This window comes from Protopterus annectens, chromosome 4.part0 (genome assembly GCF_019279795.1).
Source record: "Protopterus annectens isolate FY-2018-M chromosome 4.part0, PAN1.0, whole genome shotgun sequence".
In the NCBI taxonomy this organism is placed as follows: Eukaryota; Metazoa; Chordata; order Ceratodontiformes; family Protopteridae; genus Protopterus; species Protopterus annectens.
In genome coordinates, this window is record NC_056733.1 from 715,342,296 (window position 1) to 715,356,840 (window position 14,545).

The 14,545-nt window shown below is 38.6% G+C and overlaps 1 protein-coding gene across 2 annotated transcripts in view; it reads right to left on the bottom strand.

The window, feature by feature from the left end:
* Positions 1-14,545, bottom strand: part of LOC122800138 (1-aminocyclopropane-1-carboxylate synthase-like protein 1) — a 505,362-nt gene that overhangs the window by 211,990 nt on the left and 278,827 nt on the right. For both annotated transcript variants that reach the window (XM_044069656.1, XM_044069657.1), the window contains exon 9: positions 13,524-13,624. In XM_044069656.1, the coding sequence (XP_043925591.1) occupies positions 13,524-13,624 (101 nt within the window). The remainder of the gene's footprint in view (positions 1-13,523; positions 13,625-14,545) is intronic.

The following is a 14,545-nucleotide window of genomic DNA, read 5'->3' on the forward strand; positions in this document are numbered from 1 at the left end:
GTCACTTAAAGTCATGTGTGTTGTGTAGTGACCAGATGACAAGAGGGAGTGCATTCCAGGCTTTAGCTACAGTAGTAGAATAGAGAGAGTCCCCAGAGTTATACTTGCTTTTAGTTATATCAATTAGTGCTTTATTGGTACTTCTTAGTGGTTGATTGCTAGCATAGTGGTGAAGGAGTCCTTGTAGGGCTGGGATTTTTTTAGGGTGATAGAGGATTTGGTAGGCCATGGTATATTGGTCGAAAGTAATTTGGTTTGGTAATTCTAGCCAGGATAGCTTTCTAAGGGATTGGCAGTGATGGGATCTAAATGATGAATCAGTAGCAAATTTTGCTATTTTGTTATAGCAGATAGTTAGTTTATTTAAGTCTTCTTTATTTAGGTTGGTTAGGACAGGGGAGGCACAAATGTGTGGAGAAAAAGTAGATTCTTGCAATGGCAACTTTACTTTCAGATGTTAGGTAATTTTTGCATCTGCAGAGGTTACACCTTCTTGATAGTTTGTGCTATATGTTTTGTTGAATTTCAGACTATGGTCTATGATTACTCCAATAAGTTTAGTATGGGTCATGAGTGTGATGGGGGTATTATCAAAGGATATAATTTGAAAAGCTGGAATTACGTCAGTAGCCTAGAGGGATGGAACAACATTAGCTGAGTTTTTTTTTAGGGTTAAGTATTAGTTGTGAGTCGGAAAGCCATTTTTCTATTTCTGAAAAGGATTGTTGGGTAATTTGTTGTAATTGTTGGAGTGTTGGGGCAGAACAAATTAGGGTAGAATCATCAGCATATTGGATCAGTTTGGCATGGAAGGTAGCTTTCTGTAGGTTGTTAGTGAAACTAGAGAAGAGCAGGGGTCCAAGAGAAGATCCTTGAGGGGCATGTAAGTTCATGGGAAGATGGGGGAGGGTGTTTTCCCATTTTACAGCTTGTTGATGGTTGGAGAGATAATCCTTGAACTACAATAGTGTTGAGCAGTGCAATTTCAGATCTGATAGTGCAATTAGAGGTTTGGAATGGAAAACTGTGTCAAAGGCTTTGGATAAGTCTAAGAATATGGAAGAGACAAGATTACCTATATAACGCTGTTAATTTATGGTGTTGGAGAAACTGATAAGAGTGGTAGCAGTATTATGGTTTGGGTGGAACCCATGTTGTGTTTCAGATAGGAGATTATTAGTTAGTGATTTAGTGTTTGGGATTAAATGCATTTCTCAAGGATTTTGTAGAGGGGGGATAGAATGGCAATAGGATGGTAGTTAGTTAAGAAAGTTAAGTTGCCACCTTTGTGAATTGATATGATATGAGAGATTTTTCCAGAGGGTTGCTATACATTGCTTGACTATGGACCTGTTTATTAGTATAGATACAGGGTAAGAGATTGCTTGGCAGCAGTATTAAGGTATTCACAGGGAGTCTATCAGCTTCAATAGCAGTGGGTTTTAATTTTGTTAGATGTTTATAAATAGTAGTAGTTGTGACTGGATGTATGGAGTACCCATTTTGTTCAAGGGTTGGAGTTTGGGAGTAATCATAAGTAAAGGAGAGATGGTATTAAGCAGTTTTTGAATGGTGTTAGCAAAGTACTCATTAAATTGTGTTGTGATGTCAGAAGTGGAGTTGACAATATTAGGAGGAGGGGTGTAAGCTTTCCCAGCAGAAGTATTTTATTTATGGCAGCCCAACATTTTTTGGGGTCAGATTTGTGCTTGGTTTACATATCAGAGTAGTGGTTTCATTTGTCAAATCTTACTTGTTTTTTTAGATTTATTTCTTATCTCCTGAAATTTTTGCATGTTTAGACTAGTTTTGTTGCCAAGTTTCCCAAGCCTTGTCTCTCTGTTTCAGGAGTTGCCAGGTAGTTTGGTTAGCCAGGGAGCATAATTGGACTTTGTGCTTATAGTTCTAGTAGGGGCAAGCTGGTTGAGTATGTTTAGGAAAATAGAGTTAAAGTAATCCACTGCTTTGTCTAGAGGAAAGTTTAGGAGGGGTGACTATTTACAGTGATTTATTTATTTATTTTTATTTATTTATTTAACATTTGTTAACCGGGAAAGTCCGACTTAGAACGAGCCAATTTTCAGCGAAGGCCCGGGGCGAAATGCTCCAGATGCATGTCTTTGTAAAGCAGTAATGAAGCCTGGCCTTTAAGTTTTTTGTATAGCGTATTTGCTACAGGGTAGAGGTTTTAGTGGGTTTTAAGTGGTGCCTTTTAATATGAAATTGGTTGATGGTCGCTGAGACTGTCAGGTAGTGTCCCAGATTTGTAGGACTGAGTAGGTCAATTTGTGAAAATCCAGTCTAGTATAGATTCTTTCTTGGAAGAGTTATCAATACTGGTTGGGGATTGTATTAGTTGAGTAAAACCATGGAAGTTCATGTGAGTGGTGGGGAGGGGGGAGATACATGTGGACCAGTCAGTATTAACACCTCCTTGTAAAAGTGTCTCTTGGGGAATATTGTGAGTAGATCAGTGAAGATTTGCTTCTAATGTGTCAATATTATTATTACCAGGGGAATATATGTTCCAATTATATTTAGTTGCTTTTGAGCTTTGAGTTTTACTTTAGTAAAAAGGATATTTATTTTATTTTATTTATTTTACATTTGTTGACTGGGATTGTCCGACTGAGCTGAAGAGCCCTTTTCCAGCAGAGGCCTGGGGAGAAAAGCTTCAACATAGTATATGATTTTCATTATAAATTAGCATTAAATAGTAATGTTACAGGATTATTACAAGACATTAAGTAGCAATACAATGTTATACAGTGTCAATAATCAGAAGTATAGCAAAACTATTTCAAGATGTATAAAAAAATATGTCATTAAGATGAATATAGTTTTTGGGGTAAGTGGTTACAAAAACCCAGTTTTATCATAATGTAGTTGCATGAAGGAAAGACAATTACAATAGAATGTTTCTCAGAGGCAATTTGCTTAATAGGTTTTAGAAGACAGTAGAAAGAGTAGTCAAGGAAGATTAGAGAGAGCTAGTGAGAAGAGTGAGTTAAGGGCAGGAAGTAGATTAAGGTATGAGAAGTAGGGGATGTTTAAGGAGGGAAAGTGCAGTGGCAGGACCAGTGACTTTTAAAGTGCTCTTTGGTGCCTGTCTTAAATTGTTTGGGATGTGTAAGGATCCTGATTTCTAATGGGAGCCTATTCCAGGCAATAGTGGGGTGATAGCTGTACATGTTGCATCCAAATTTAGACTTGGGTTTGTCGATTTGTAGTAGGTCTTGGTTAGAGCTTCAGAGAGGTCTGGAGGGAGAATAATGGGAGATGACAGGGGATAGTGCTGGGCAGTAGGAATGCTGGTATAGGATAGAATGGATGATCTGGAGCTGAGAGAGAAGAAGCTGGTGTTTTAGAGCGATACAGTGATGGGATTTGTAGGTTTATTGGGCAGCAAATCTAGCTACCTTGTTGTAGGCAGATTCAAGTTTGGTCAGAATTACTGAGTTAAGATTTGTGAGAATTTGAGAATTGTACATTAGACTGGGTAGAAGGTAGATAAGAGAGAGAGTAATCTTGGCTTCTGAGGTAAGGAATTTGTTGTTACGGTAAAGGAGCCCTAGTTTTTGATACAGTTATTAACATGCAAGAAATTTAAGCTGATTGTCAATGGTTACACCTAAGAGCTTAGTGCTGGATTCTACCTGAATGGGAGTGTTATTAAGGGACTGCATGGAGAAAGAGAGTTTAATATTGTTGAACTTTTTAGGTAGGAAGAGTAACAGCTTTTTTTAGGGTTAAGGATGAGCTGGTTGTTGGAGAGCCATGTTTCAACTAAATTAAAAAATGCCTGAGTAGCTGAGAAGAGCTTAGAGGGAGAGTTGGCTGTGGTGATGACTGTAGAGTCATCTGTGTATTGCACTAAAGATGACTGAGGACAGGAAGTATACAGCTGATTAGTAAAGATATTAAAAAGTAAAGGGCCTAGGATATACCCTTGAGGTACACCCATTTTTACAGGGAGAGGAGGGGAGAGTGCAGAGTGCCATCTCACTGATTAAAATCTATTAGTGAGGTAGCTGGAGAACCATGTAACAGTATCAGAGGAAAAGTTGAGGTTATCCAGTTTGTGCAGTAAAAGAGAGTGTGAGACAGTGTTGTAAGCTTTTGAGAGGTCCAAGAATAGGCAAGAAATAAGTTTATGGTCATCCATGGCTACAGAGACAGTGTTGAGGAAGGATAATAGAGCTGTAGTGGTGCTATGTTTTGGTCTGAAGCCATGTTGAGTGGGTGTAAGCAGATTTTCCTGTATTAGACACTGCATAACTTGTTTATGAATACATTTTTATAGTACTTTAGAGAGAGGGGAAAGGATAGTGATAGGTCTAAAGTTGGAGATATCAGAGGAGTTACCTCCTTTGTGTATAGGTAGAGTGTAGCATTGTTTCCAGATGGAAGGGACTTTAGATTCAGAAATAGAGTGATTAATTAGGATAGATACAGGGAGAACAAGAGAATCAGCTGCTAGTAGAAGAAAAGTGGAAGGAATACTGTCAGCTGATGCTCAGCATGCTTTTAATTTAGAGAGTAGTTTTTTTCTCAAAATGTTTTTTTATTTTTCAAATACATTTGAATGAATTCCATAGTATTTATGCATAACATCTTAAATAACTATGTACACTATTTACATTAGCCTGACACTATCACAGATCTTAATGTAAACAGTTACTTTATAAGTATGTCCAATCCATTATCATAGTGTCTGATCAATTATTGTATAGTGTCAATCAAAGAGAGTAGGGTTTTGATGTAGCTAGTAGGTACAGGTTTGAGGGAAAATGTGTTTTAGGAGATAGTATAAGAGTAGGTTCAGAAAAGTTGGAGATGTTAGTAGTAGAGGAGTTTGGATTAGGTTTTAGTAGCTCAGATATTGAATTGATAAAATAGGTATTGAAGATAGTGCCAGTTTCTTCAGATATCTTGTCTGGGCATGGGTTGGGGAAGCAAAGATTACCGGTATGTAATATTTGGTTAATAGAGTTCCAGAATTTTTTAGGATTAGATTTTAGGGCTGTGGGAGGTTTGTTATAGAAGTCCTTTATATATTTGTTTATGTGTTTTTTTTGTCAGATTTCTGAGTTCTTTATATTTTTGCAAGTCTGCAGGGAGCTTAGTTTGTGACCATTTTTTTCATAATTTGTCTCTAGTTATCATAAGGGCATGAGTGGCTTTTGAAAGCCATGGAGATATGGTGGACTTAATTTGGACTTTTCGAGGGGGAGCAAGTGAGTTTAAGATGCTAAGGAAGGTGGAGTTGAAAGCTAGAACTGCTTCTTCTAGTGGGAGTTGGGTAAGGAATTTCCAGTTTACTTTAGAGAGGAGGACATTAAAGGTTTCTGGATGGAAGTTAAAGAGTTTGTGACAAGTGATAAATCTAGGAAGTTTTGAGAAGTGGGGAGTGAACCTAAGCACTTTTATAGGGGAGTGATCACCCAAGGTGTTTGGTAGGGTTTCAGGGTTATGATATTTGAAAGGATTAGATACAAGTACCCAGTCAACAAGAGTACTAGATGTGTGAGAGTTGTTTGCATGAGTAGGTTGGGAGTTTAGCTGTGTAAAGCCATATAAATTAATATGTCTATTAGAGTTTGGATTACTGAGAGTTAAACAGTTAATGTTGACATCCCCAAGGAGGATAGTTTCATTGGGGATGTGTTGAGAAAAGTATGAAAAAATATTTTCGAGCAGAAGAATGTTGTCTCCTGGAGGAATATAGATGGCTGCTACTATGATAGTGGTGTGGTCATTGATCTGAAGGTTAGCTGTAAGTAGTTCAGCAGGAGAAAAGGATGGGATAGGTTTCATAATACATGTAATGGTGAGGTGGCTGATAGGATGGCTATGCCACTCCCTTTTTTGTTTTGGTGATCTATGGGGAGTATATCATAACCAGGGGGGGGAATGTCTTTGTCAGAGGTTTGGGGTTTTAGCCAAGTCTCTATTAGGATGATGACATCAGGGGTGTGGAAGGCTATCAAGGCATGGATTTCACTAACTTTGTTTAGAATACTACCAGCATTCATAGAGTAAAAGGAAATATGTTTGTTTGGAGAGGATGAGTTTATTAAGTAGGGAGAGGTAGAGTTATGCATGGCTGGGTGATGGATGGGCCCAGGATTTGGATGCATGTCTCCAGATAGAAGCAGGGCTACATGAATGTGGTACAGTTTGAATTTAAGTAGGTTGTAAGTCAAGTATTTAGTCTTGGTTTTAGATGCTAGAGAGTGAGGGGGAGAAAGTTTGATTTTAGGCAGAGAGATGTTCATGGTAAAGATAGAGGAGGAGATTGTAATAGAGATGAGAAGCAGTTAGCATGGGGATTAGTGGGGTCTCTATGAACAGGTGGTAGTGGAGTACTACGAGATGTAAGATAGAGGAGGAGATTGTAATAGAGTACTACAGAGATGAGAAGCAGTTAGTATGGGGATTAGTGGGATCTCTATGGACAGGTGGTAATGGAGTAGTACAAGATGTACGATAGAGGAGGAGATTGTAATAGAGTACTGCAGAGATGAGAAGCAGTTAGTATGGGGATTAGTGGGATCTCTATGGACAGGTGGTAATGGAGTAGTACAAGATGTACGATAGAAGAGGAGATTGTAATGGAGTACTGCAGAGATGAGAAGCAGTTAGTATGGGGATTAGTGGAGTCTCTATGGACAGGTGGTAATGGAGTAGTACAGGATGTAAGAGGAGGAGATTGTAATAGAGTACTGCAGAGATGAGAAGCAGTTAGTATGGGATTAGTGGGGTCTCTATGGACAGGTGGTAATGGAGTAGTACAAGATGTACGATAGAGGAGGAGATGGTAATAGAGTACTGCAGAGATGAGAAGCAGTTAGTATGGGGATTAGTGGGGCCTCTATGGACAGGTGGTAATGGAGTAGTACAAGATGTACAATAGAGGAGGAGATGGTAATAGAGTACTGCAGAGATGAGAAGCAGTTAGTATGGGGATTAGTGGGATCTCTAGGGACAGGTGGTAATGGAGTAGTACAGGATGTAAGATAGAGGAGGAGATTGTAATAGAGTACTGCAGAGATGAGAAGCAGTTAGCATGGGGATTAGTGGGGTCTCTATGGACAGGTGGTAATGGAGTAGTACAAGATGTACGATAGAGGAGGAGATTGTAATAGAGTACTGCAGAGATGAGAAGCAGTTAGTATGGGGATTAGTGGGATCTCTAGGGACAGGTGGTAATGGAGTAGTACAAGATGTACGATAGAGGAGGAGATTGTAATAGAGTACTGCAGAGTTGAGAAGCAGTTAGTATGGGGATTAGTGGGGTCTCTATGGACAGGTGGTAATGGAGTAGTACAGGATGTAAGAGGAGGAGATTGTAATAGAGTACTGCAGAGATGAGAAGCAGTTAGTATGGGGATTAGTGGGGTCTCTATGAACAGGTGGTAATGGAGTAGTACAAGATGTACGATAGCGGAGGAGATTGTAATAGAGTACTGCAGAGATGAGAAGCAGTTAGTATGGGATTAGTGGGGTCTCTATGGACAGGTGGTAATGGAGTAGTACAAGATGTAAGAGGAGGAGATTGTAATAGAGTACTGCAGAGATGAGAAGCCGTTAGTATGGAGATTAGTGGGATCTCTATGGACAGGTGGTAATGGAGTAGTACAAGATGTAAGATAGAGAAGGAGATTGTAATAGAGTACTGCAGAGATGAGAAGCAGTTAGTATGTGGATTAGTGGGATCTCTATGGCCAGGTGGTAATGGAGTAGTACAAGATGTAAGAGGAGGAGATTGTAATAGAGTACTGCAGAGATGAGAAGCAGTTAGTATGGGGATTAGTGGGGTCTCTATGGACAGGTGGTAATGGAGTAGTACAAGATGTACGATAGAGGAGGAGATTGTAATAGAGTACTGCATAGATGAGAAGCAGTTAGTATGGAGATTAGTGGGATCGCTATGGACAGGTGGTAATGGAGTAGTACAAGATGTAAGAGGAGGAGGAGATAATAGAGTACTGCAGAGATGAGAAGCAGTTAGTATGGAGATTAGTGGGATCGCTATGGACAGGTGGTAATGGAGTAGTACAAGATGTAAGAGGAGGAGATTGTAATAGAGTACTGCAGAGATGAGAAGCAGTTAGCATGGGGATTAGTGGGGTCTCTATGGACAGGTGGTAATGGAGTAGTACAAGATGTACGATAGAGGAGGAGATTGTAATAGAGTACTGCAGAGATGAGAAGCAGTTAGTATGGAGATTAGTGGGATCGCTATGGACAGGTGGTAATGGAGAAGTACAAGATGTAAGAGGAGGAGATTGTAATAGAGTACTGCAGAGATGAGAAGCAGTTAGTATGGAGATTAGTGGGATCGCTATGGACAGGTGGTAATGGAGTAGTACAAGATGTAAGAGGAGGAGATTGTAATAGAGTACTGCAGAGATGAGAAGCAGTTAGCATGGGGATTAGTGGGGTCTCTATGGACAGGTGGTAATGGAGTAGTACAAGATGTAAGAGGAGGAGATTGTAATAGAGTACTGCAGAGATGAGAAGCAGTTAGTATGGGGATTAGTGGGGTCTCTATGGACAGGTGGTAATGGAGTAGTACAAGATGTACGATAGAGGAGGAGACTGTAATAGAGTACTGCAGAGATGAGAAGCAGTTAGTATGGAGATTAGTGGGATCGCTATGGACAGGTGGTAATGGAGTAGTACAAGATGTAAGAGGAGGAGATTGTAATAGAGTACTGCAGAGATGAGAAGCAGTTAGCATGGGGATTAGTGGGGTCTCTATGGACAGGTGGTAATGGAGTAGTCCAAGATGTAAGAGGAGGAGATTGTAATAGAGTACTGCAGAGTTGAGAAGCAGTTAGTATGAGGATTAGTGGGATCGCTATGGACAGGTGGTAATGGAGTAGTACAGGATGTAAGATAGAGGAGGAGATTGTAATAGCGTACTGCAGAGATGAGAAGCAGTTAGTATGGGGATTAGTGGGGTCTCTATGAACGGATGATAATGGAGTAGTACAGGATGTAAGATAGAGGAGGAGATTGTAATAGAGTACTGCAGAGATGAGAAGCAGTTAGTATGGGGATTAGTGGGGTCTCTATGGACAGGTGGTAATGGAGTAGTACAGGATGTAAGATAGAGGAGGAGATTGTAATAGAGTACTGCAGAGATGAGAAGCAGTTAGTATGGGGATTAGTGGGATCTCTATGGACAGGTGGTAATGGAGTAGTACAAGATGTAAGAGGAGGAGATTGTAATAGAGTACTGCAGAGATGAGAAGCAGTTAGCATGGGGATTAGTGGGGTCTCTATGGACAGCTGGTAATGGAGTAGTACAAGATGTAAGAGGAGGAGATTGTAATAGAGTACTGCAGAGATGAGCAGCAGTTGGTATGGGGATTAGTGGGGTCTCTATGGAGAGGTGGTAATGGAGTAGTACAAGATGTATGAATGAGAAGGAGAAGTAATGGAGGCAAGAAGAAAATAGAGAGGGTTGCAATAGCTATGGCCTAAGGTAGGGAAGTAGGATTGAGATAGAGTGAGGAGTGGATAAGGGACTAGGAAAATTAAGTTGTTAGACCTGTTATAGAGTTGAAGTAAAATTTAAGTGAAACAACCTGTAGGGGGAGTAGGAGATATGTAGGAAGAAGCAGGATTTGCAGCAGACAAAACTATGAAGTTTTAAGTAAGGGAGGGTAAGTTGTTAAGAATGTTTAAGCAGACAGGAAGGGGTGGAGTTAGGGGTGAAAGGGATTGGGTGGTTAGGTATAAAGGAAATGATAGGGAGTGGGTGGGAATGGGGGTGGGAGGAGAGTCAAGTAAGCCAGAGTGTAGCAAGGGAAACGGAGCAGGATGGGCCAGGAAATGGCATTCACCACCAGAAAGAATCAGCAGGCCAGGAGGGAAACAGTAAGGAGCACACAGTGAGAGTCAGCAGGTAAGTAGAAGAGATGGGGAGGTGTAGATAGAGAAGGGAGAGATGTTACAGCAAGGTATACACAGGTATTTGCAGTAAGATAAAAGTTAAAAGGAAACCACAAACAGAAAAACAAAAAGAGTATAGCTAACTAAGGGAGAGTTGACACTAGGGTAGTGACTAACATATAGATGGCAAAGAGAGACAGAGGCAAGATTTCTAAACAGATGAGTATGGGGGAGTCTCAGTGGTATGCAAGTATCCTGTACAGTAGACAAAGTAAGACTACTTTGTGGTATGGGCTTAGAACATACTTTTAGTGTAAACTGGCTATACAACAGAGCACAGGCATACTTCCAGGAGTTTGAGCAGCATCAGTAAAGATAGACGCAGTCTTGACAGAACACTTTGCTTTTAAAACCTAGGGAAAATAGGAGGGGAGAGAGTGTGTTGAATATAAAAGCTAGGGAAAAAAACAAAAACAACAGAGGTACTGTACACACAACTACTGATAACAGCTAGAGAGGAGTCAGTTGAGAAAAAATCTGAAAAATACAGAAATAAATAAAATGAAGTACATATGATATTAACTTTACAGATTAGAGAAGTAACAATGTGAAACAAAAGTTCAGCAACTTACTTCTGCTATAACACTTTCACATAATGGTAATACTATTAATGAGTTGGAGCAGTATCAGTAAAGGTAGACGCAGTCTTGAGGGAAGACACTTTGCTTTTAAAACTTTTAGAGTAAACTGGCTATACAATAGAGCACAGGCATAATTCCAGGAGTTGGAGCAGTATCAGTAAAGGTAGACGCATTCTTGACGGAAGACACTTTGCTTTTAAAACTTTTAGAGTAAACTGGCTATACAATAGAGCACAGGCGTAATTCCAGAATTCGGAGCAGTATTAGAAAAGGTAGACGCAGTCTTGAGGGAAGACACTTTGCTTTTAAAACTTTTAGTGTAAACTGGCTATACAATAGAGCACAGGCATAATTCCAGGAGTTGGAGCAGTATCAGTAAAGGTAGACGCAGTCTTGATGAAGACACTTTGCTTTTTTTTTTTTTTTTTTTGATTTTAAAACTTATCTGCATTATTGAATGTAGGGGGCTTTATGCTTATAATGCTTTTATTTATGTATTTTACAGTATATATTTTTATATTTTTTTAATATATTTTTGTATATTTATGTATTTATATAATAATGCTTATAATTTATGCTTATAATGTCAAGTGTAAGGTTGCTTTTGTACAGGAGTGCAATCCCACCACCACTTTTGGATATCATGTCTCCCCTGACTAGTTTATACCTTTGGGGTAGAAACTCTTTGTCATTAATATGTGGCTTGAGCCAGGTTTTTGTGAGAAGAACAATATCAGGTAAGTATATGGGCAAGGTTCCATGAAGTTCCTCAATTTGTTTACTAGGCTTTTTATGTGAGTTTAATATAGGAAGGTTCATAGGTTCATAGGTAGGTACTAGGCTATCGGCCCTGGGGCCTATACAAGTCCAGCCAAAAAGGTACCCTGGCTTTTGCCACCCAAGAAAATTATTTTCCTGTGCCACTGTCGAGCAGAGCCACAGAGGTGATCCCTAGGGTGAATTTCCTATTTCCCATCCAATCATCAAGATTTTTCTTGAAGAGTGCTAATGAGAAGCTTTGTTTGATATAGATAGGTAGTTTATTCCAGAGTATGGGAAGTCTCTGGGACAGGAATCTATCCCTCCAGCATGTTCTGTTTATTGTGGTGACAAGGCTTAGGTCCTTAGAGTGTGTAGCTCAGAGGGATTGGGATTTCTTTAAGTGGAGCATATCCAACAGCTCTGGAGGGAGTTGGAATGGGGGGGGGGTTATTGGTACACAGGGTAAATGTCCCTTCTGGCTAGCAGCTGAGATGCAAAGTGTATTATAGTCATTAAGTATTTAGATACACATATGTGGAACTGAAGAGAGACTTATAATGATACAAGGCTTATAATGACACCTGTAGTCATTATTCTAGTATATGCCTATAAATCTATGAGCCTATGCTGATCAGACAAAATCATTAGTAAGAGAGAGAATAGTCTGTTTAATCAGAAATGATTATCAAATAGGCAAACTATTGAGAACAACCAAGTTAACATAAAAATAGCCATACATGTATGTTTAGCAAGTATATTGTCAAGTGAATAATGTAAAAGTTACTCAAGAGCTTGAAGTATGCAAAACTGTCATTCCATGAACATGATGCAAAGAATGAAACTCAGAAATATCAAGAATAAGAAAAAAACAAAGCAGAAAAGCAAACAACTGCTTGGTCACCAAAATGGCTCTTGGAAGCAAACAGGCAAGCAGGAGTTATGTGTTTTGTGAATGCTTTAACATTAGACATGCAAATGCCAGCAGTAAGAGTAAAAATCAAATCATCCGTAGACACTGGAAAACATTAAGAAATAGCATGTTGGTCCACTAACAGTGGAATGACAATATCAGGGGAGTATGGACAAGGTTGCATGAAGTTCCTCAGTTTTGTTTACTATGTTTTTTATGTTGATACTGAATATTTGTACGACACAAAGTAACTGGAACACAGACATGATGTAACACCCTTCATTGGACTAACAAAGGTTTATCAATTACTCAAGCTTTCAAAACAGGAACCTGACTTACTATTAGTAAAGTTATTTGACATGTATAATATGAAACACAGTAAAGGCAAATGACAAATAAAGTCAGTTTCCTGAAGTATATAAGGCATTTGTTGACTGTGAATGATCTACAACCAGAAGCTAGCAAAGTTTATGCAATTGTGACTATTCAAAACCCAATAAAAAATCACTTTTGGTGTTGATTCCTAGGAAAGGCAAAGTATCTGTTGCAGGTTATCCCACATTCATTAGACAACAGCATGCCACTGGAAAAGTTGCTAGAGTTTGAAGCAGTGTGATCTTTGTTAGCAGATTATGAAAAGTTTTTAAGATGTCGCCATCTCTAAAATATTATGTCACGATACCACACAAAACACTGATGCAAGTCAGCAAACATATAAATACTTCTCTTGCAATACTCTCTGCAACGTAACATTTGCCATTATATACATTGTCATAACAGGGATCGTGACTCAATGATCAACGGTTCTATAGGCAATTTATGAAGTGGGTCACCAGTTTTATGCCAAAGCTAAATTGATTAACGAATACATAAGAGTAATTTTTGTGTATTAATCATCATTCTGCAGTATTTTAAAGTCAAATGCTTCATAATTGTGTAGGACAGCTAAAGAAAGATGCAGTAATGTGTGAATATAATTGATCAAAAATCAAAATGAAACTCAATTTGAAACTGAATTTCAGGTGATATCCATTGAACATTCTCAAAGTATTTTGACAGCATAAATTATTGGCATATTATATCTTAGATGAATAAATATAAAACATGTAATCTGAATCAATGAATTTATGTTTTATATTCATGTAGATGTATGTTTTTCCATTTAATAAAAAATCTGCTTCATGAAAAGTTACCTTTTTACTTGATGGTTTGACCACGTGTATAAGTGCCATCACTTTATAAAGAACACTCTTAAATAAACAAGCTACATCAAAGTATCTTTTCTGACTTTGAAGTTTACCTACCTTTTAGCAAACTCAAGAAACTCTGTCATCTCTGATTCCGAATAGATGTCTGCCAAGGGATTATGGGGGTTCATCAGAATCAAAGCACTTATCTTTATGCCCTGAAATAAATACAAATGTTAATAAGGGAAATTGTCATAGAGAAATTGTAAAATTCCTAAAACTGGGGAGTCTGCAGCATATGGATTTCCTTTTATGTTTTATGTCAGAATGTAGTTTTACTCTCAATATCTATGTAAAAAGCAATTCAGCTGGATTCACAATTCTATGCTTTTGAGCCAGCTAGAGTTTGATCGACAAGTTCCATATGCTTTTAATTAATTCTAATGGCTTTAGTGGGAATACTCCTCCATATCTGGTAATTCTTCAGACAAACAAGGAACTTCCATTTTCTTCATACTGTACTCCTAGGCTTGATTCCCTTAGTCTCCATTTGTCCTCTTTATGAAAATGCAAGTCAGTGGAGGTAGTGATCACCAGTGGTACCTAATCAATTCACCTGCTTAACAACTTAAAAAAAAACTTGTAGGGGCTTCATCAAGCTATTATAAATGCTGAAGGCTTTTGGCACTGACTACAAGTTTATCATCATTATCAGTCCATCTCTAAAGGGGAAACAAGGCATTGTATGTCATATACAAGTATAGCCAGACAAATGTCATCCATTTATAGGGCCTTATATTTTCTCACTGAATTGCAGAAGAAAGGGAGCATGAAACACCTGTTGATGACATGACTTCTGGGCCTAAGTATACATGCAGAACACATTATTCACATTTCAGAAAACCTTCATGCACTATGCATACCTTAGTCAGTACTGCTTTATTAAATTTGTCCCAGGGTTATAATAGTACAGTCAATTTAATAATGTTATGTAAGGCAATCAAATATGAAAACAAGTTATCCTGAATATAATAAATCCATATAGATGCTATATGCCAACTATGTAATAGAGATGATATACAAGAGGAGAGAAAATACACTGAGATAAATGATGGCTCAGATGATTATCCAGCTATATA